The following is a 21,238-nucleotide window of genomic DNA, read 5'->3' on the forward strand; positions in this document are numbered from 1 at the left end:
ATCGAAAACTGAAAACAAGAAAGTATCAGAACTTCATCTTTTGAGCGGATAAATTGCATTGATTTATTACCGATAAAAGTTAATAAACAGCAATAAAACGTCCTCATAATTTACGATTTATCGGCCTTGACAAATGGCCCGAAACCCAGAAACCCATTCTTCCGACATATCAGTAAAGTCGCCATTTTCCCAGAATCGTGTCCCAAGCCTTCTTTTTTCGAGTGTTTTTCAACCAGGTGCAAACAATCCAGAACATTTTCCCGCGAATGCGCAACGCTAGTGCGCAGTTAGATCCTCTTCCATTAATGTTCCTGTATTTACAGAACTCAAACGCAATCTATCGAGTGCTAAAACGCACGATCATTGTCTGGTGGTGGGGGACATCATTAGCTGATTCGAAGAACATAATGGAAAGAAATTACTTTATAATGAACTTGATACCCACTACGCACAAATTAAATGCTTTGTGGAAAACCACACACACAGACGCACACACACATATATATATATATATATACATCTATATATTCGTGTGTGAAACTAAATTTTGAATTAAGAATTGGGTTATTTTACAAATTGCAAAAATATATTTTTCTGAAAGAACATGGTCGAAAACATGCGGAAAGTTACTTTTTTCTTAATTCTCACTTACTTTTTCTCTTATAAAAATAATCTAAGAAGACGTACAGTCGCTGTTTTCATTCCTTTTCGTTGTTGACGTCACAGGTTACCATAAATTTCAGGACATTGCCAAACTTCGCCAAATGAATATTTTATTTGACTAACAATTCTTGTTCCGGTATAATTGCTTGTAGTGAAAAATCACCAAAAGGCGATGTCTTGCCAGAAAAGACAACCACACGCTCCAATTCAAATGGTTGTCTTCACTTGTGACGTCACACGATGAAACATTTTGTTTTGGAAATGTCCTTTTAAAAAAATAATAATTAAAAATTAAAGTTGGGAAAATAAAAGTATTTTCTGACTCCAGTCAGTATCGAATCTTTGATTTTTCCGAGCAAAAACTTGAAGCTACCGCCCTTATCCTTCTTCCTTTAAGCTTTTACATCGAGGTTGCGTTCGACGAACTTCACCGGTCTACCGGTGAGTAACCAGTTACCAACCGCAGCGTTCTATGATCAACCGGTTACCATTCTAAGCTGTTGATTGGTTGATTGGAGCACGTGATCATTAGCTGTCACGTGATTAACTAACCGGTGGCTCCCGGTCGAGCTCGTCGAACGCAACCCGAGTGTCAACGAGAAAAAACGCAGCAACAGGGTATATTTTCTGATCGCAGAAGTTGCCGCTTGGAGCAAGGGCTTTCTCCCTCCTCTTAGATCCTACATTGCAGAAGTACATTCTAAAGACACTTTTGAATCTTTTTGATCGTGTGTTTTATGGATAGGTTAATTTACAATCCAGGAATGTATTTGAATTAATGTTCACATAGTTACATAAAATAATTGAAAGAAATTCGAAACGTGTTTCTTTGTATGTGATCCATGACTTATAGATTATTATTATATCCATTTTCAATTTCTTTTCTAAATAACTACGTATGCACTATTTTCTCGGAAACTCATAATTGGCAACATTTTCAGCACAACATTGAATAATTAATAAAGCATAGTTTAATAATAAGAATAGACCGAGCTATGGCAACCCTTTTGCTGCTCATAAACCAAACCATGTGACTGGTGGATATCCTAGCAACAGCGGGCGTTGATCGTAGCAGACGATCAACGCCCGATCAACGCCCGTGAGAAATAAAATAAATAGAATTGATGGAACACGGAAGAATGATCTTCTATGGAGTCCGATTTGTAAATTTGTTATTCTAAGTTGTAAATATTTTGTTAATATAGTGAGTTTTTCCTTTAGATAGTATTGTGCATTTTTTTTAGTCAATTTCAATAACTCTCTAAGCAATTAAAGATGCAAGTGCTCCAAAAGAAAGAAAAGAAGCAAACGGTAAGATTTTTACCTATAATTTCAATTAAAGATATCGGTTAGTACGTTTTTGCGTTAACGTCATTACGTTTACGCCAACGCTGGCATAGCAGTTCCAAATGAAATAAAAGTTACTGAAAACTGTGATCAAAAACTAATTACTAATGTCAAAATAATAAATAACTAAAAGAAAAACAGTTCAATCTCTGCACCTGGTAAAAAATTATAATGAAAACACATTACATCTTAAAGTACATGTCGAGTGCCAAACTATAGATTATGTTGCCATCTAGCAACCATGCTGCAAAAGTTTTCGCCAAGCCTCCCACCAGTCACATGATGTATCCATGAACCAATTTTTTCATCAGCAAGTCTGGGAAAGCTCGGTCTACCCTTATTATTAGTTTATGGAATAAAGCGTTTCCAAAGAATTCCGCCCTTCTAAGCAAAAAAGGTGTATCTCAAAATCGACTATTTGGCTCAGCATTTTTCTCGAATAATTATTTCATATTCCTTTAAAAGTTAATTTTTGGTCCTTTCAAAGAATTTTTCCATTGTGTATTCTTATTTAACTAAATCTATTGAGCTAATTGCTGTGATCTAACTAAGTCTAAAAAAAAACTTCTCAAAAGAAAAGAAATTTTTAACAAAAATTTTGAGATACGTCTATCTTGCTTCAGAGGATACATACGGTAAAGAAAATGTACTTATAGTTAGAAAGTATATGTTCTGTACACGCATCTATTTTTCAGAGCTTTTTTTAAGTTTTGACATTTAAAATATAGTAATATTAACCTAGTAATATTTGGCCATGTTTTGGCATCTTGAAACGATTAAAACATCTTTTAAAAGAGTTGGAGTGTGTGTCCAAAATGTGAGTATATGTGCAATATACTGGACATGCATTAAACAGGAACGATTAACAAATGTTGCTTTTCTAAAACTATGAAGCTTTGACATAAATATTTATAATTGCGACTTGAAATGTTGCAAAGCTGGGTCTTCTAATTTTTAATATTGCGAAATTAGTTTTTTTTTTTTTTTTTGGCAACTATTGAAATCTAATCTAAAAACAGAAAAATATCTTTTAAATGCTTGCTTTAGATACTTAATAAGGTAAAGATGAAAGAAAATATATAACAAAAATACAAAAAAGTTAGAATTTTGTAGTGAAAATAAACAATTCTGTAAAGTAAATGAAATATTTCGTTTTAGTTTTTGAATAATATTTAAAGTAATCAATGAAAAAGATGTTGCTTTCTGATGAATTATGATCTACTGTCTGACCACGGATTGTATGGAAAAGCAAATATCCGTTTCACAGGCGAAAATGGATGCATCAATTAGTTTTTAGGGATGCCAGCTTTTTCAAATGTATGTTAGCCTTTAAATTAAGCACTCTCTTATTCAAATGAGTGGAACTCGCGCATCAAATTTTTACTTTTCCCCCCTCATTCAAATAGACTCGTCTTAACTGGACGTTTGCCAATTCCATACAATCCGTGGTTAGACAGTACTTATTGTTTCCAAACTGAACTCATGACAGAAATTTGACTAGAAAATTCACACGAAAGCATTTGAAACAATGGAATAAATAATACCTCACTTCTTTGCACTTATGGAATATTGCGGAATGGCCATTCATGTAGACAGGGGACGGACTGTTGGTACCTGAAGAAGGACATGACGATTTTCACTGGGATGGTGCTTGTTGATATGTCTTGTCAAGCCGGCAGAACTATAGAAGGTGTTGGGACAGTATTTGCAAGGGATACCTTTCAGTTCATCATGCTTGAAAGTGTGCTGTTCCATTTCAGACTTCGTCTGGAAAAGCAACCCGCAAATGGTGCACGTGAAGCCACATCTGTCCTTTTCGTTTTCTGGGGGTGGGGTGATATTCAGGCGAGCAAGGGCCGTGCGTTTTTCGGGTGCACCTTTAGAGAATACACTCTGAATGAGTTCGCTTTCCAGTTGGCCGTTAGCGTTGGTCGTTAGGTGAGACAGCAAGTGTTTCCTGAAGTAGAAGTACTGGCTGAATTTCTTACTACAAAGATGACATTCGAAGCTTTTGTCTTCGTTTTGAGAGTTGAAACGGTTGACGGTGGACATTTCAGGCGGAGGAGTGTCTCTGATGCTTTCTGTGTCACTCGGGTCGGTGCTGAAGCTGTCTCTCGTCTTGTTCATGGGACGAATAAGGCTGTCAGTTGACAACACCTTGTGTTCCTTTTTGGATCCGGTAATAAGCTTCGGTGGATTGGGTGCTGTGGAATTTTTCGTGCCTGGAGGCGGACGAGGTTTATGCCACCTCCTGTGAGAGGCAAGGTTTGCTGGACAATTAAACACTTTGTCGCATTCTGGACACCTGTACTCGATGTGGATAATTTTCGGACAACGATGCTGTGCTAGTCCGAAGGCATCGTCATACAGTTCTTTGCAGAGTTGGCACACATAATCACCGATCTTGTTCTCGATCTTGGCTAGCTCTGCCCTGGCCTCTTCCGTGATGACCACCACGTTCAGGCTGGAGTCGATGTCGCCTTTCCGGATGGCGGATGAGTGGTTGGACATGACTTCGTCGTCGTCGTCGTCGGTGCTCCTGATGAAGGTCCCGGACACGGGCGAGCTCTTGTCTTCGTCAAAATTCAACTTGCGGACCACTTTGGATCGCTTGGCAGCTTTAGATTTGGCCTCTGAGGCGTTGGCGTCGGCAGATCGCTTCTTTGGGGGTTGGCAAGAATTGGTTTTTGGCGTTGTTGGTTTTTCTTGGCTTCTAGAAGTGACTGTTGCCGTCGGAGCAGAATGGGGATGAATGGTGGGGAATTTTGATTTCAGTGGAGGGGGAGGAGTCGAAGGTAGATGAGTGCCATTTTGACGAGGAAAGTATACGATGGGGTTTCGAAGAGGATGGAATGTATGATTGTTGATTCGATCCGTCGTCGGCGAAAAGAGGATCTTCTCTTTTGTCAAAGCTAATGGAACCTCCTGAAAAGAAACAAAATACTGACATGAATCATAGTGCTTTTCTCTAAAGATTACAACTTTATGTGCAATAAAAAAAACGAAGTTTTGAATGTAATCGCCTTTAAAGTAATTAAAACTTTACAAATATTCCCATCATTCAATTTAAAAACTGGTTAATGAAGTATTTAGTATATACTACCTCATGTTGAATTCACTGATAAGTTAAGAAGTGCTGGAAAATTGATGTTTAGTAGCAGAGTGATAATTTTCATGATCTGAACTGAATTTATTATGCACTGTCAAAGATAAAAGCATTAGGTACATGAAATAAAATATTCCTCTTTATGTACCATCAATACCAATTGCATCGTAATAAATATATTGTAAAAAATGCAAGTGACTCAATGTGAATCTCAAACTGAGATAGCATTTCATAAATATTGGAGTTTTTTTTTGGTCTGAAACCAATTTTTCATGATATAGGTACTTTGCGTTTCAACAATATTTCACTGGCTTTTAAACATACTAATGAACCTAAATATGTTTCACATTTACCCCACGTTTCACAGTGTATGTAAAAACAATCATTTTACCTATATGAAGCTTTCTCTTTCTTTTTTCGATACAACTTTTTTTACAACGCTTAAGAAAGGAAGTGTTTCTACTGTGTTAATTCGAAAAGAATAGTAGAGTACAAAAAGTTATTTACTTTAAATGGAATAATTAATATATTTTACTAGAAAAACACTCCACAATTGGTTCGGGTACAGAAATTCATTACACGTAAAAATAATGGTTTACCCCCAGTTTCGTGGACATGTTAAATATTCTCCTCCGTTAAAAAAAATCAAAAGGCATGATTGAAACTGAAAAACAGGAGAGATGGAAATTTCTTGTTGGCAAAACTGGGAGGAAACAAATGAAATACATCCTTAAAATAAACATATATATTTTTTTCTTTCATTGAAATCCAGACAGAGACAGTTATTTTCTCAAATTTAAACTGGTAATCACTTTCACACAACTTCTTAACTACGGTAAAATCTCATAAGCAAAACCTCGAAATATCCGCTTAAACGAAATAAATAATCAGTCCCGATTTAACTACCGTTAAATTACTTGAATTCTCTGTCAACAAAATCCCCGTAACAAAAATGAAATTTACGGACCCTTTAAGTTTGCTGTATCGGGATCAAAGTGTATTTCTCTTTGATATGTGTTTCTAAAGTAATTTATACGCTCACAAATAAATAAACAAATGAATGAGTAAAAATATGCTTTAAACAATCAGTGTATTCTTTTAGGGTAGCTTTGAATCATTCATCGCGTAGGTAGGGTTCATCACGTGTGTATGAGTGGGTTAACTGTGCTAACTTCAAAACTTTTTATACATGTGACTTCAAAGAAAAAGTCGCAAAGAGCTAAATGCTGCACTTTTCTGGCAAAATTATTTTTTCACTTTCTCGCTTTTTATTTTACACTAGTGGTACCCGCACGGCTTTGCCGTAATGGAAAAATTAAAAGGTCTTTTGGTTCGCCTGTATATTTACAAACAATGTATGGTGAATTTTCTCGCCAATTGGCTTGTACCCATGTTACGGTTCCACGTTATGATAATTTCGTAATTTACTCGTCCATCTTATGATAATTTTGTTCTTAAAATTGAAATAGAAAAAGAACCACATCGAATTTTCGAAAAATCGCTTCGAGGTGCACACCCCCATGCTACAAACTAACTTTGTGCCAAATTTCATGAAAATCGACCGAACGGTCTAGGAGCGATGCGCGTCACAGAGATCCTGACAGACAGAGAGACTTTCAGCTTTATTATTAGTAAAGAAAACAAGTTGGCAACACTGTAAACAGCTAATTATATAATCTGAGAATGCTGAAGTTTCTATTTGAATTCTACTTTTGAGTGTTAATCTGCAGTTTCTGCATTTTTCCGCTCAACGCTATACCATTCTTTGTTATATAATAAGTTATGGAAATCTGATGCTAAAAATTAAAAATATGGAGTTCTAAACATCCAGAAATGCTATTTTTTTTTGTTCAAATCAGTAAGATGGGTGCGTAAAATAAGGCCTTGTGGGTAGGCCAATAATGCCAACCCCAAATTTTTACTTTCGTCGGAATTGCACGTTTTGAGGTGTGTAAGTAGAATCCATTTTGACCATTTTTGGAAAATTTCTGTCTGTGTGGAATTGGCTTTTTGTGGTGGCTCTAGCGTAAAAACTAAGATATGAAATAAAAAGAAATTTAATACACATATGTACTCCATATGAACTGGCGCCCATTAGTTTTTGACGCCAATCCCTCCAAGGGAAGTGAAGCAATCGAACGTTTTCTTTGTTATACACAGGACTGTTATATCTTAGTAACTGATGGAAGGATTTACAAAAATTGGTCAATAGATAGACATCAGGGGGAACAAGCGCAGATTCTATTTTGGCAGCAATATCTCAAAAGCGGGTGGAGCAATCAAACATTTTATCTCGTTTTTTGCACTGCTATATTTTAAACTAGTGATACCCGCACGGCTTTGCCCGTAATAGAAAAATCAAAAGGTCTTTTGGTTCGCCTGCATATTTACAAATAATGTATGGTGATTTTTCTCGCCAATTGGCTTGTACCCAGTTACGGTTCCACGTTATGATAATTTCGTATCTCGCCAATTGGCTTCTGCCCATGTTACGGTTCCACGTTATAATAATTTCGTAATTTACTCGTCCATCTTATGATTTTTTTTTCTTAAAATTGGAATAGAAAAAGAACCACATCGAATTTTCGAAAAATCGCTTCGAGGTGCACACCCCCATGCTACATACTAACTTTGTGCCAAATTTCATGAAAATCGGCCGAACGGTTTAGGCGCTATGCGCGTCACAGACATCCTACAGACATCCAGACATCCTCCGGACAGAGAGACTTTCAGCTTTATTATTAGTAAAGATAAAACAAAGATGCAGTCAAAAACTTGTCCATAAATAGACAACAGCTGATAATCTGCCAAAATATCTTAGAAGGTTGGTGCATTCTTTCCCGCTAATTGTGACAGTTATGAAGCGTAACGTTTTACTTACTATCCACAAATTTCATTCAGAAAGTTTTAAAATATCCCATTTATATTAAGAGAATAATCGTAGCACATAAGAAGCAGTGCTACGATTTAAGTGAAATTTGGAATAAAAGTGAGCCTACAGAGAAACAGGTGCTGATTCAGTTTTGGCGCCAAACGCTCCAGGGGCGGAGGGGGTTGATTTTTCTCATCGTTTGCGCGAGTTGTAACCAACAATGTGAAAGATAACCTCATTTGAATGTTTTCACTTACGATTGTCTCAAGAAAGCTTTTCGCGAGACTTAACTTTTGGCAAACGATCGCAAAAATTCTTTTTCAACAATGGGGTTGTTTCCTTCAGTCAAAAGTAGTACTTTTCGTCACTGAAATTGATAGAATAAGCAAAAAAATAAAATAAATAAATAAAATAACATGGACCCAAAAAATACTTTTATTTTCCCAACAGTTATTTTTTAATTAATTTTTTAACTGTCCGATTTTTTTTAAACAAAGTGTGGTCTTGATGACGTCACAAATGATGCTCTTTGGCGCATCTTTCTATCGCTTTTCCAGTTATGATAATAAAGAAGCGAATTAAAATTGCGCTCTACGCTTGCTATCCACCATATCGTTGCCAATACACGTGAGTAAAGATGCGAATTAAATATTTTGTTCTGTGAATGGCAACACTGAATGGCATTTCAACATTTGTGATGTCATCGGCAGAAGAATAAATAATGAAAGCGCACCGATTTAAGTAATTTTTTAAAAAAATATTAAACTTAAACAAATAATTTAAAAATGATCAGATCCTATGTTTTTAAGCATGCTCCTTCACACACACACAAAAAAAAAAAAAAAAAAAAAAAAAAATACTTTTAAAATTTTGGAAACAGCCCCATTTTTTTGCTTTCAATTTCAACAACGCTTTTAAAATGATTTTCAATTTTTGCTCTTAATGTATATATCAGCGTTTGAAGGAATTTGTTTCAAGCCTTTGTGCCGAGAGTATATACTTGATCAAACGCGGCTTAGTAAGGCAAACATTGTAAGAAAATTTCCTAAACAGGCTGTAGAATTAAAAAGAGCCCCTTCTTTTTTAGTGCAAGGAGATAGAACAATGAAGGAAAAGCAACCTTCCCCGCTGTTCGAACACGTTGAAAAGTTTCATTTCCTTCCATATGAGATTTCGAAAACGGTTGCGCTAAATCTTGGGGAAACAAAATGCCGTAAAATAAACGAAACTTCAAAAACACAAAGTGTTGTGAAATACCATAGAGATGTAGGAAATTGTACGGGAAATTGTATTTCTGCCCTTAATTTTTGGCAGTATTATTCCCTATTATTTATCACGGCGTCACGTGTTTCAAAACATAATCGATTCATTAATGAAACCTTATAGGATTGAGAAAATTCCTCGCGACATTCTTAGCCTAATTTTTAAGGTATGGGTCATTAAATTACATATTCAAACTGACATTTGCTATGTTTTTATCCGAATTTTCAAGAAAAACCGATGCGCCTTTTGCCATTTTCTTCCAAGCACTTTTTGAAAGTTCGTGTTCAACCGAGACCTAAGAAATAATTTTCTTACAAAAACTATTCGCAACTTCAATAAGCTCTAGGGGGCGCTGCAGTCCCTGTCTAATGGCGGATGAAAAAGGTAAAACAAACACACGCCGTAACTTATAACTTGCTTTGACGCTTAGTGAATGACAGTAATTTTTCATCGTGTTTGTGGGAAGTTTTTTTCCTATTCTTCTGAAATTACATTACGTCATTAACTGTCTGAAGCCTGTAATTTACCCCAAAGGAAACACGTAGAATGGAATGTTTTACCTTTTTCTTTAGTACTGTTAATCACCGCAAGGTAGCGTATTCGAGCTCTGGAGTTGCGAATAATTTTCTTACAAAAACTATTCGTTCGATTGAACTACATGCCGAGCCACTGAATAATTGCAACTTTTACTGAAAAAAACTATGACAAGTTATGGGCTACGCAAATGATTCGTTTTATTTATAACTAGTGGTACCCGCACGGTTTTGTCCGTAATAGAAAAATTAAAAGGTCTTTTGGTTCGCCTGTATATTTACAAATGTATGGTGAATTTTCCCGCCAATTGGCTTGTTCCCATGTTACGGTTCCACGTTAGGATAATTTCGTATCTCGCCAATTGGCTTGTGCCCTTGTAAGGGTTCCAGGTTATGATAATTTCGTAAATTACTCGTCCATCTTATAATATTTTTGTTCTTAAAATTGTAATAAAAAAAGAACCACATCGAATTTTCGAAAAATCGCTTTGAGGTGCACACCCCCATGCAGGGGCGCCGACTTGCAAAAATTATTGAGGGGGCTAGACATCACCGGGGGCTTAGGGGGTTATGTACTTCCACGGAGGTTCCCCCCCCCCCTCCCCAATAAAGGTCAGATTTTTGTTCCTTGAAAATGCCAATTTACATATTTTCTGGTGTGTATAATTTAAACAAACAAATGTGACATGGCGTTTTCAAAGTAAAACAATCTAAAAATTGATCATGTCACTTGTCTTAGTAAGAGATTTTTTTGTTCATTTTTACGGGGAGTCGTGCAGTGCCGTAGCTAGGCATTGAAAAAGGTAGGGCACTTGACTTGCATAGAAGGGCACTCCCAGAGACGCGGACTAAAAAAAATATATTGTGTGTGTGGGGGGGGGGGTCATACCAAAGGGTCTTGCAGCGGGAAATTTTCTAAAATTGAGATGAAAAATAGTGAGTTTTAAAGCATTTCAAAGTTATATAATGAACATTAGAACCCCGAAAACTCGACAAGCCTGAAACATTTTTTGGCTTTGAAAAAAGGAAAAAATAAATACAAACATGCACAGTATTTTTTGTAAAAAGGTAATTTAATTTACACATGTTTTTTAAGACCAGTTTTTTTTTTCATTAGTGATATCGGCTAACATACTCATATGTAAACGCAAGTCTCTCAATGTCTAGGTCATTTTTGAAAAGCAGTTGATTTTTCAAAATTTGTTTTACCTCTGTTTAACAAAAGCAAGCACTCTTGTTCAACTGCAATAACCTGTGGGAGTTCAGTTGATGTAAACCGTCCAATAATGCAAGATTGCGCCATTTCGCAAACCTCATCAATGTATTGCCTTGTAGTGCGTTGGGAATTCCTATTCCTATTCAGAGTCACAACTGACTACAACTGTATTTATGTCGAGGACTGCATACTAAGTGTCTTGCCTCCATTATTTTATATACCGATAGATGGCAGCACCATCACCGGATTGAACAGTTAATGAGAATTTAGAACTAGTCCAGGAGCTAATAGCTACCTGGTGCTAGCACCCCCAGAGGTATTGTTTCACTTGGAGGACATTGAGACCACGAGCATATTTAACGTCGCCCAGTCCCCTTTAATGACGACAGTGGATCTTCGACCATCGAGGTTCGAACTCATGACCCTCCAGCCCCGAATCCGACACTCTACCGATCAGCCCTGGCCCCTGGTCCAAGCTGAAAAAGGAACCGGACGCCAAAGACGGTCAAGTGAGGACAATAAGCAATCGTGATTGCTCTTGGCCCCTTTGGGATTTTAAAAGTGTGCGGTGAGCTGGCTTCGTTGTTTTCATACTTCTTTGGTACACGTCGATTCTGAGGAAACGAAGGATGTTGAATTTGTTCATTTTGTGAAGGTTTTTCTTTTAAACACAATACTCAAAAGTATTCAAAACTATCACGCCTCTCATTTAATATACAAATCAAACCGTCGTATATTTTTTCCAGATCAGCAATACTTAGATGAGCGCGTCGCATCGCTGCCCACCAGCAACTGACTTGACCCGTAAGTTCGCGCACTGGGACAAATTCTAAGTGTGCTTGCAGCACCGTAACACTATCATTAGTCACACCACTCGTTTTCAGTTAACCTGCTTACTACCGCAATAATTATTTGTTTTAACTTGTTACTGAATGTATTTTACAAGAAAAGCTATCTTCAAAGAAAGAAAATAAAAGTTTAATTTATGAGTTTAGAAAGCATAATATAACTAATAATTTTCTTGATTTATTGGGGGGGCTCTGCCCCCTCAAAAATATTTTTGAGGGGGCTTGGGCCCCCTCAGGCCCCATGGAGTCGGCGCCACTGCCCCCATGCTACAAACTAACTTTGTGCCAAATTTCATGAAAATCGGCCGAACGGTCTAGGCGCTATGATCGTCACAGACATCCTCCGGACAGAGAGATTTTCAGCTTTATTATTAGTAAAGATGCTTCGCAAAGGTGCGTGTTGTTACATTCGATATGAAGCATTTTACTTCTCCAAAATATACTTCAATCTTACTTAAAATTTTCATCGGTCAGCCAGCTTAAAATTGTAATAATGATCAGGATAGTAATAATACAATAATAACTCTACTAATACTACTACTACTGCAATAATAATACTGTAAAAGCACTTTTTTCGCGAGGTTTTAGTTTTCGCGAACCCGTCATAATCGCGAAAATTTAAGACTCGTGAAATATTTTTTCGCGGCAAATTTTTCACGTTCATATAAAATTCGCGTAATTTTCAACTAAAAAAATCATTGATAGTATCTTAATTTTCACGAAAATAAGTACATTTACAGTAATATTAATAATAATGTTTACTAATAATAAAGCTGAAAGTCTCTCTGTCTGTCAGGATCTCTGTGACGCGCATAGCGCCTAGACCGTTCGGTCGATTTTCATGAAATTTGGCCCAAAGTTAGTTTGTAGCATGGGGGTGTGCACCTCGAAGCGATTTTTCGAAAATTCGATGTAGTTCTTTTTCTAATACAATTTTAAGAACAAAATTATCATAAGATGGACGAGTAAATTACGAAATTATCATAACGTGGAACCGTAACATGGGCACAAACCAATTGGTGAGATACGAAATTATAACGTAGAACCGTTACATGGTTACGAGCTAATTGGCGAGAAAATTCACCATACATTATTTGTAAATATACAGGCGAACCAAAAGACCTTTTAATTTTTCTATTAAGGGCAAAGCCGTGCGGGTACCACTAGTGAGTAAATAAAGTAGCAAAGTACTAATAAATAAAGTAAGATGTGATAACAATTACCAAACTGCGTTTTGGACAGACCAAATTTTTCAATAGTGTTAGTAACGAACTAGTCAAACATAGTTTTGTCTAAACTTTTACGTAGTAATAATCTGCCCTTGAAACCATAACGAAAGTGTACACACAATCGTTATTTCTGCGTTGAAGACTGACGTAGGAAAGCTGGGAAACAAGCATAAAGTCAAATTACCGTTTCATGGAAATAATGGTTATCACCGATTTTTCAATCTAAAAAGTAGCAAAATCATTATTTGTTTCACATTGGGGTAACGACACTAGTAACAGACATGCTTAACACATCGCTCTCAGGTTAACTCAATTTTCTGACCCTTTAAATGTAATTAGATTTTTAAAACTATTTTTCTCCCACGCAACCACATCCCATCTAACGTTTGGCTGCTTCTGGATCTTCTGAATTAGTTAATTCTATTTTTTTTTTTTTTTTTTTTTTTTTTTTTGCTCAATGCGGGTCGTTTCCAAAATTTTAAAAGTATTTTTTTCTGAAAGAGCATGCTTAAAAACATAGGATATGATCATTTTTTAAATAATTTGTTTAAGTTTAATATTAAAAAAAATTACTTAAATCGGCGCGCTTTCAATGTTTATGCTTCTGTCCGATGACATCACAAATGATGAAATGCCATTCTGTGTTGCCTTTCACAGAGCAAAATATTTAATTCGCATCTTTACTCAAGTGTATTGGCAACGATAGGGTTGATAGCAAGCGTAGAGCGCAATATTTGATTCTGTTCTTGATTATCATAACGTAGAAACGCGGTAGACAGATGCACCAAAGTACATCATTTGTGACGTCATCATGACAACGCGTTGTTTCAAAAATCGGACATTTTAAAAAATTAATTAAAAGATAACTGTTGGAAAGATAAAAATATTTTCTGTGTCCGTGTTTTTTTTTTTTTTTTCTTTTTTTTTTTTTTACTTATTCCATAAATTTCAGTGACAAAAAGTAGTAATTTTGACTGGAGGAAACAACCTCATTTGGAAAAAAGGTCCGACCCCAGAAACAGACACTGAAAAATCTGATGATACCCAATAACAGATAGGATGAAGAAAGGATAAGTGTTAGACAAAATTCCCTTTTTTTCTTCAAAATGTGCAAACGTTCTTTATTTTTAGGACTAAAGCCTCATTAAATTCAAATGAACAAGGAACATTAGCTGACCACGTGGTGACTGTTCATAACCTTCCCCCACTGCCTTGTAAATACCACCTGGCTTATAAAATTCACTCTGATACCACTAGATGATTTCACCGTATTCATGGGCCACAGCAACAACAGTTTAACCCGCCTAAAATTCTTATTATTTAACTAGCTGTACCCGACGCGCGTTGCTACGCCAAGAAAAAAATACATCATTATACTGATTTTCATGACAATCGGTTGAACGGGACAGAAGTTGCTACTCTGCAGTGCCACCTGGTGGCGAGTGGCTTCAATGAGCATAGTATGCACCTTCTCCTTAGAAAAATACATATATATAACAATTTTCATAATAATCGGTCCAGGTATCTAGTGAAGCCGTGACTATACTCAAATTTTGTACTCACGCAGTTTGCAAGATCAATCAATCGCTAAAAATATCAAATAGAAAAAGTTTTAAATCCCCCCGTTGCATGAAAAGCCATAAAACAATAAAGGAAGAATTTATTTGTTCAAACTCAAGAAAAATGGCAACAGCTAACTTCTTATCAATGAGATCTTTCACGCGAATAAGTTCTGCAGCCGATAATTTTATTCGTATTTATCCAATGGATTGTGACTTAAATTGGAATAAAAAAGGAACTATCGATCGCGGATTTTTTTCGAACTGGTCTATAAACATTCCCAGTACCAAAAATAACAAACGGTGAAAGTTTCAGCCAAATCTGCCGGGTAGTTTTTGAATTCATGGATGACATACAGACAAACATTCATTTATATATATATAGATTCCAAACGTATGACTATGTTACAGGATCCTTATGTGTTACTGATGCCACTACCTCATATGGCGTACTTTTAAAATTTCAAAGCAGCTTGGAAATGACTTTTTGCACAACATGCAACCTCAAAATTTTCAACAATTTTAAAATCAACCGGTAAAAGAGATTTCAGCGCTCTTGTGTGAAAATGTTAAATAATAACAGCTCCTTTACTTAAAAAAAAAGAAAGAATATTAATTTGAATTCTAAAATTTTGCATTCAAATTATGTTTTTCGCAATCACGAGTTGCAACAGGACCCCACTCATTGAAGATATTGTCTAGAAACGGCTCCTGTCCCCCCAAGCCTGCCCCTCCTCTCGGGCGGTTACGTGTACATAGTTGTGTATGTGTAGGCTTGTGTGTGTGCGTAGACCTGTGTGTATGTGTGTGAGTGTGTATGAGCGTGTGTGTGTCTAGGACATGGATACCACCGACCAGGAGCAGAGGCTACTGGGAGGAGTCGTGCCTGCAGAGGACGGTGGGGTTGAAAAAGGAACCACAACATCACGGACGGTCAAATACAAACAGTTAGAAATCGTGATTGCTCAAAAAAAAAAAAAAAAAAAAAAAAAAAAAAAAAAAAAAAAAAAAAAACACACACACACACACACACACACAAACCAAAAAAAAAAAAAAAAAACGAAGGGGGAAAAAAAATGGGAAAAACTGCTTAAATACACATAACTGAAATTCGTAATAAGAATGAAATCACTATTAAGTAATTAGTAAAAATTTACCTTCCGAACTTTTATAGATAGAAACGTGGATGAAATGTTGTTTGTCGCAAACGTTGATTTTTTTACGACGCTATTGAATCGCATTTTTGTTAAGGAAATTAATATGATCTACTAACAATTACAAAGAGTCTATAATGATGTGCTAATTTATACGAAGAAACTTGTTTACGTTTACACATCGTTTTCATTTATGTTCATATTAAAAAGAAAGCTATGTTTCAAATTGTGCGATGTTTTGGCCTACAGATGATTGCTTTTCATATCAAGCCATTTGTGGGCCTAAAATGACTTCAGAAGCGGCAAAAGCAATTGCACACCGTAGAAATAATTAGGGGAAAATATTGCAGTTATTATACAAAAAATAAAACTTGTTTTTCCTTGCCCTAACTGCAGCATATAGAGAAACAACGTAATGAGGCACAGTTTGAAACAAAAATTGAGTGTACGTTCTGTACATTCATATGGAAACCTTTCTTTAGCCCATAGTAATAAATCGAAAGACCTCTTTAGACTCTCAGAGCGAGCGTAAATATGTAATTCCCCTTTTGTAAGTGAAGTAAGTAAATTGTTAACTAGACTTTTTCTATACTTGGGCAAATCTAATCTGGCAGCGTCTTAATACTCTGATTAGGATCTACGTAGCTTGCATAATACGATCAGGTTACATTTGCCTCAAATATAGGTTTTGTTTGCTCAGAAATCCGCTATTTCACTAGTCAGACAAAAAGCCTTTGCCTTCATTTCTCCGATACTTTTCTTATATAATTTATCGTGAAACTCGCGCCCTTTTCTTCATTTATCCTGAAATTTATGTCCTTATCCTCATTTATTGTACAGAAACTTCCTTTTAAGCATTTACTTTTTGAAGTACATGTCTATTTCTTACATACATGTTTATTCCTTACACACCTGTTATAAACTATGTATGAATCGGTTATAAGGTCACTCCGTTTATAAGGTCAGTTTCTTGAAGTCCCGAAGGGTAACCTTATATCGAGGTCCGACTGTATTATCTTGCTCAACGTGTGAGACGCGTACATGATTTTGTGCCTTGTTACCAATAATCCAATGCATTTATGATGAAATGATTTGATATAAATGAGATATTTTAAAACTTTCTGAATAAAATTTGTGGATAATAACTAAAACGTTGCGCTTCATAATTTCGGTCTCCTTATCTTAAGAAAGATATTAATATATTGGAAAGGGTTCAAAGGCGGCTACAAGGCTAATAAATGAACTTTCTCATTTAGACTATGATTCCAGGCTTAGGAGGTTAAAAATGTACAGTCTTAAGCAAAGAAGAGACCGAGGGGAGATGATTCAGTTGTGCTTAAATTTATTAAAATGAAAGATGTTGCGTCGCTGAAGTTTAGCACTGAAAACAGGACAAGGGGTCATTGTTTTAAGCTATTTAAATCTCAGGCTAACATGGATATTAGGAAAAATTATTATTTTAGCAGGGTAGTGGAACCTTGGAACAGCTTACCGGAAGAGGTGGTAATGAGCAAGAGAGTAAATAGTTTTAAGAGGGCCATTGATCTTCATTGGGGATTGTAAATTGACTAGGACCAGTCTAGCTGGGCCCAGAGCCTGTTGCTGGTCGTCACTTTTGTATTTGTATTGACAGCAATCCTAATATTCACTGAAAGTTCAACTGTTTTAAAAATACAGTGAACAATTGTCAACCGATTTATGTCATACGTCTCAAGCAAAAATATGACATTTAAACTTTGTTTTATTTCACATTTTCTTTTTATTTTTGAAGCTCATAAAGAGTTTAAGTTTATTTTGTCGATGTTTTTATTATAACTATTTATTTAGCACCAATATTTTTTAAAAACATTATAGAGGTTTTCGTTATTAAGTTATCATTTTGACTCTTTAACCTCTAAGAGTTGAGAAGGATTAAAGTTATTGTCTACTGTTTATTTTTTGACTTTTGGTCACTAAAACTTTTTAAACCTTTCTAAAATAATTTATCAAAATTATTATAAACAAAAGTTTAATTGTGATTGTTTTTCAGCAAATATATAAAGACTTTTGAATGCAGAAAAATAAAATTTAAAAAAAATGCTGAAAATTAAAATTATTTAAAAAATTTTAGTTTTATTCATGATTTTAATTGTCAAAGCTCTAACTTATTTATTTTTAAAAGGATGAAGTAAAGTGAAACTCTTAGAAAGGAAACTAAAATGCCAGTTTCCGAGTGTTATTCTTACGGTTTCATGGAGCATTTTTTTTAACACATATATTTTTCTACCAACGACATTGCCATTATGCCCAAATGTGCAAAGCATCACACAAACCTGTCTGTACACTCTCGGTCCCCCCCCCCCTCGATTTTTCATGAAATTTTTTAATGCGTTGAATGTGTTCAATTTCCACTTAGTATTAAGTTTCGCAAAAAGAAGCTTATTTATTTGTCTATTTTATTACATTTATATTTAATTATTTTGATTTTTTTTAAGCTGCTCCAATGCATAAAATCAAGTTAGTGTAAAATAAGAAATAACAACGGCAAAAGCATAGTTTTTCCAATGACAAAAAAAAAAAAAAAAAAAAAAAAAAAGGATTATGGATAAAGGCGTTCCTTGTAACGCCGAAACACATTTCTTCAGTAATCCGCAATTTATGCTTTTTGACGTTGTTACTTTTTGTTTTACTTTCTAGTGCAAAGGTATTTACTATTTAAAAAGCGTGTTTGAACAAGTAGGATAGACTGACCAGTGAATGAACCCTTTGCGAAATTTCATTACCGAAAATTCTTAACGTCGTTAAAAACTGCAGTATTTGGCACACGACAGCAAAATCATTTAAATTGATATACTCATTTATTTTGGAAAAACGGGAAGAACTTTTACGTTTTAGCGTCTTTTTTTTTTTTTTTTTTTTTTTTTTTTTTTTTTTTTGTGGGATGAAATGAAAAGCGTGCAACCAACCTGGTGAATGAACACCAAGATCAGTTCACAAACTCATCATTTTCTGGTCATTTTCTTTTTGGAAATGCATAGGAAGAAGTTAGTCGTTGGAATTAGGGTTTAATTTCTATCAAAGAAAGTGCAGGAGCCCTATACTGCAGTGGGAATGTAAAACGCAGTATTTGCAGAAATGAGTTCTTGAGATATTTGAAGAAACGTGTTTTGGATTCCGTACTAACAATAGAGAAATGTTGGAGTTTAAAGTTTTTTCCGGGCTTTATTTTCAGTGGAAACCAAATACTGTCCAACCACGGGTTGCATGGAATTTTCAAATGTCCAGATAAGAAGAATCTGTGTGAATAAGGGGGAAAAGTAAAAATTTGATGCGCATTTTCCGCTTATTTGAATGAGACTCTGCTTCTGAAAAACTAACATGGGTAAAAAATAATAAATTCGTCCATTTCCGGCAGTGAAACGGATGTTTGTCTTTCCATACAATCCGTGGTCAAACAGTAAATAAGTTTGTACAGAAAGGCTTAAGTACAATAGATGACGAAAATGCAGAAATATATAAAATGAAAAAACTTGCAGATACTCCACTTTAACTTCCCACGTCAGTCCCCCCAAAACGCATTTTTACGCGTGAATAACCTAAACTTTGCTTAAAACGTTAAAATGCGCATAAATTTGAAAAGAAGCTAGCAGAGCTCCTATGCAAGTTACGCCCTGATGCCAATTTATCGAAGAAAAACTTTTGAAATCTTATTTTTACGAATTCCTTGAGAACTGTTCATGGACTGAGCAGGGTTCGTACTCAATTTCAGAAATTAAATGAAGGAGTTTTGGAGGAGTTTTGAAGGAGTAAAATGAGATATTGAAGGAGTAATTTTGAGCTATCCTTATAAATTTTGTCACTTTTTTTTCAACAGATTTGAATCCCTTCCCCTTCGTCACTCTTTTACCTTTCTCCTTCCCTTGTCACATATCTTATTTTTCATAAACATGTTGTTATAATAACTGTGATGTCACTTTTTGGCACCCTCTCTTTCCCTTGTCACAATTTCATAAGCCCGTCTCCCCTCAAGGCATGACATCCCTTGTGGATGACTCTTTTTACAAGCAATAATCATAATACTTGACAAAATAGCCAAGCACCATTTAAGCATGATTTAATACACTTATGAAATGTCTTAGTCATCTAATAATGTTTTCAAATTCAACTTTTATGACTTCTATAACCAAGTTGTATATCACATCTTTATGAAAAAAAAATACATCGCATTACTACATTAAAATCGCTAGTATACCTTCGCCCCTGTGACGGAAATAAGTTGTCGATAGAAGTATTTTAAATTACTGTCATAGAGGACGATTATGTAGTCTTGATCTAAAAAAGAAGGAGTTTTGAAGGAGTTAAAATCAAAATGAATTAGCTTGAAGGGCCCTTCAAAAAAATTTACTAAATGAAGGAGTATTGGAGGAGTTTTGAAGGAGCGTACGAACCCTGCTGAGGGAATCCTGATTCATTAGTCGGTCTACCCTACCAAATAACCATAAGATCATAAACCAAAAGATTTGTGATAAAAACACTCACCTGACACAAGGTGTTGTTGTATTCCACATAAGGAGGCGAGGGAGTGTCCTGGTCCGAATCCTTGGCGGGGACAGAAGTCCTCAGCGGCGGGGGTCCGGGCAGACAGAACAGGGGGTGTCGAAGGAGATCCGAATGGTCAAGCAACTCGTGGTCGGAACTCGTGTCACTCCGGTCTTCGTCCGAGTACCTCCGAACTCTCTGGGAGGATGAAGATGAAGGAAGGGTGGAGGATGGGGATGATAATGGAGGGGGTGATGTCTTGCTATATCGCTTGACCAAGAAGCCTCGAGGCATAATGCTCGAGGTGGTCTACTGCGGTCACTTTTAACCGTGCTTGTACCGCTTCTCCAAGAAGTAAAGGAGGATGTCCAAGTCTCTGCACCAGTTGCTGTTGTTCTTGCCGAAGTATTCCATGGCGCTTCTTCGAGTAAACTCAAAGTGCACATGCACTCATATCTTGTTAGAATGTCGCAAACTGGTTAGTTGGAAAAAGTTTTACGAGAGTCGAAACGATTGTTTTTGTTGTAAATTGTGGCACAGAAGAGAATTTCTTGAAACAGAGAGTAAGTTTTAAAAAAAACATTCAATTCAGTACTAAAAAATGTGTAGAACGTATTCAAAATAACTCAGGTTAAAAGCAAATGTCACACACGACTTAGTCCAGTTTATAAAGACGAGTAGTTATTTTGTAAAATATCAGGCTCTTGCATGAATTAGAACTCAGTTCATCAAAGAATACTTAATTTCTAATGCAAATAATCGAAATAAAATTATATAACAGTCAAATATTTTTATATACAAAAAAGACTAGATTTAGCGGTACATTAGACTAGAACCGTGACTAGAAAATAAATCGGATAGGGATGCTTTCAACGCAGTCACATCGTGTAATGTTCCATGGCACGTGATGTATTGATCTGCGACAATCTC

At 35.8% G+C, this 21,238-nt stretch overlaps 1 protein-coding gene across 1 annotated transcript; it reads right to left on the minus strand.

Moving 5' to 3' along the window:
• Positions 1-3,594: 3,594 nt before the first annotated feature.
• LOC129222739 (insulinoma-associated protein 1a-like) lies at positions 3,595-20,773 on the minus strand. Its single transcript, XM_054857270.1, has 2 exons — positions 20,309-20,773; positions 3,595-4,935 (listed from the first exon to the last, which is right to left on the minus strand). The coding sequence occupies exons 1-2, from the start codon at positions 20,600-20,602 to the stop codon at positions 3,595-3,597; spliced, it is 1,635 nt and encodes a 544-aa protein (XP_054713245.1). The 5' UTR covers positions 20,603-20,773.
• Between the last annotated feature and the right edge of the window lie 465 nt (positions 20,774-21,238).

This window comes from Uloborus diversus, chromosome 5 (assembly GCF_026930045.1).
Source record: "Uloborus diversus isolate 005 chromosome 5, Udiv.v.3.1, whole genome shotgun sequence".
Taxonomy (NCBI): Eukaryota; Metazoa; Arthropoda; class Arachnida; order Araneae; family Uloboridae; genus Uloborus; species Uloborus diversus.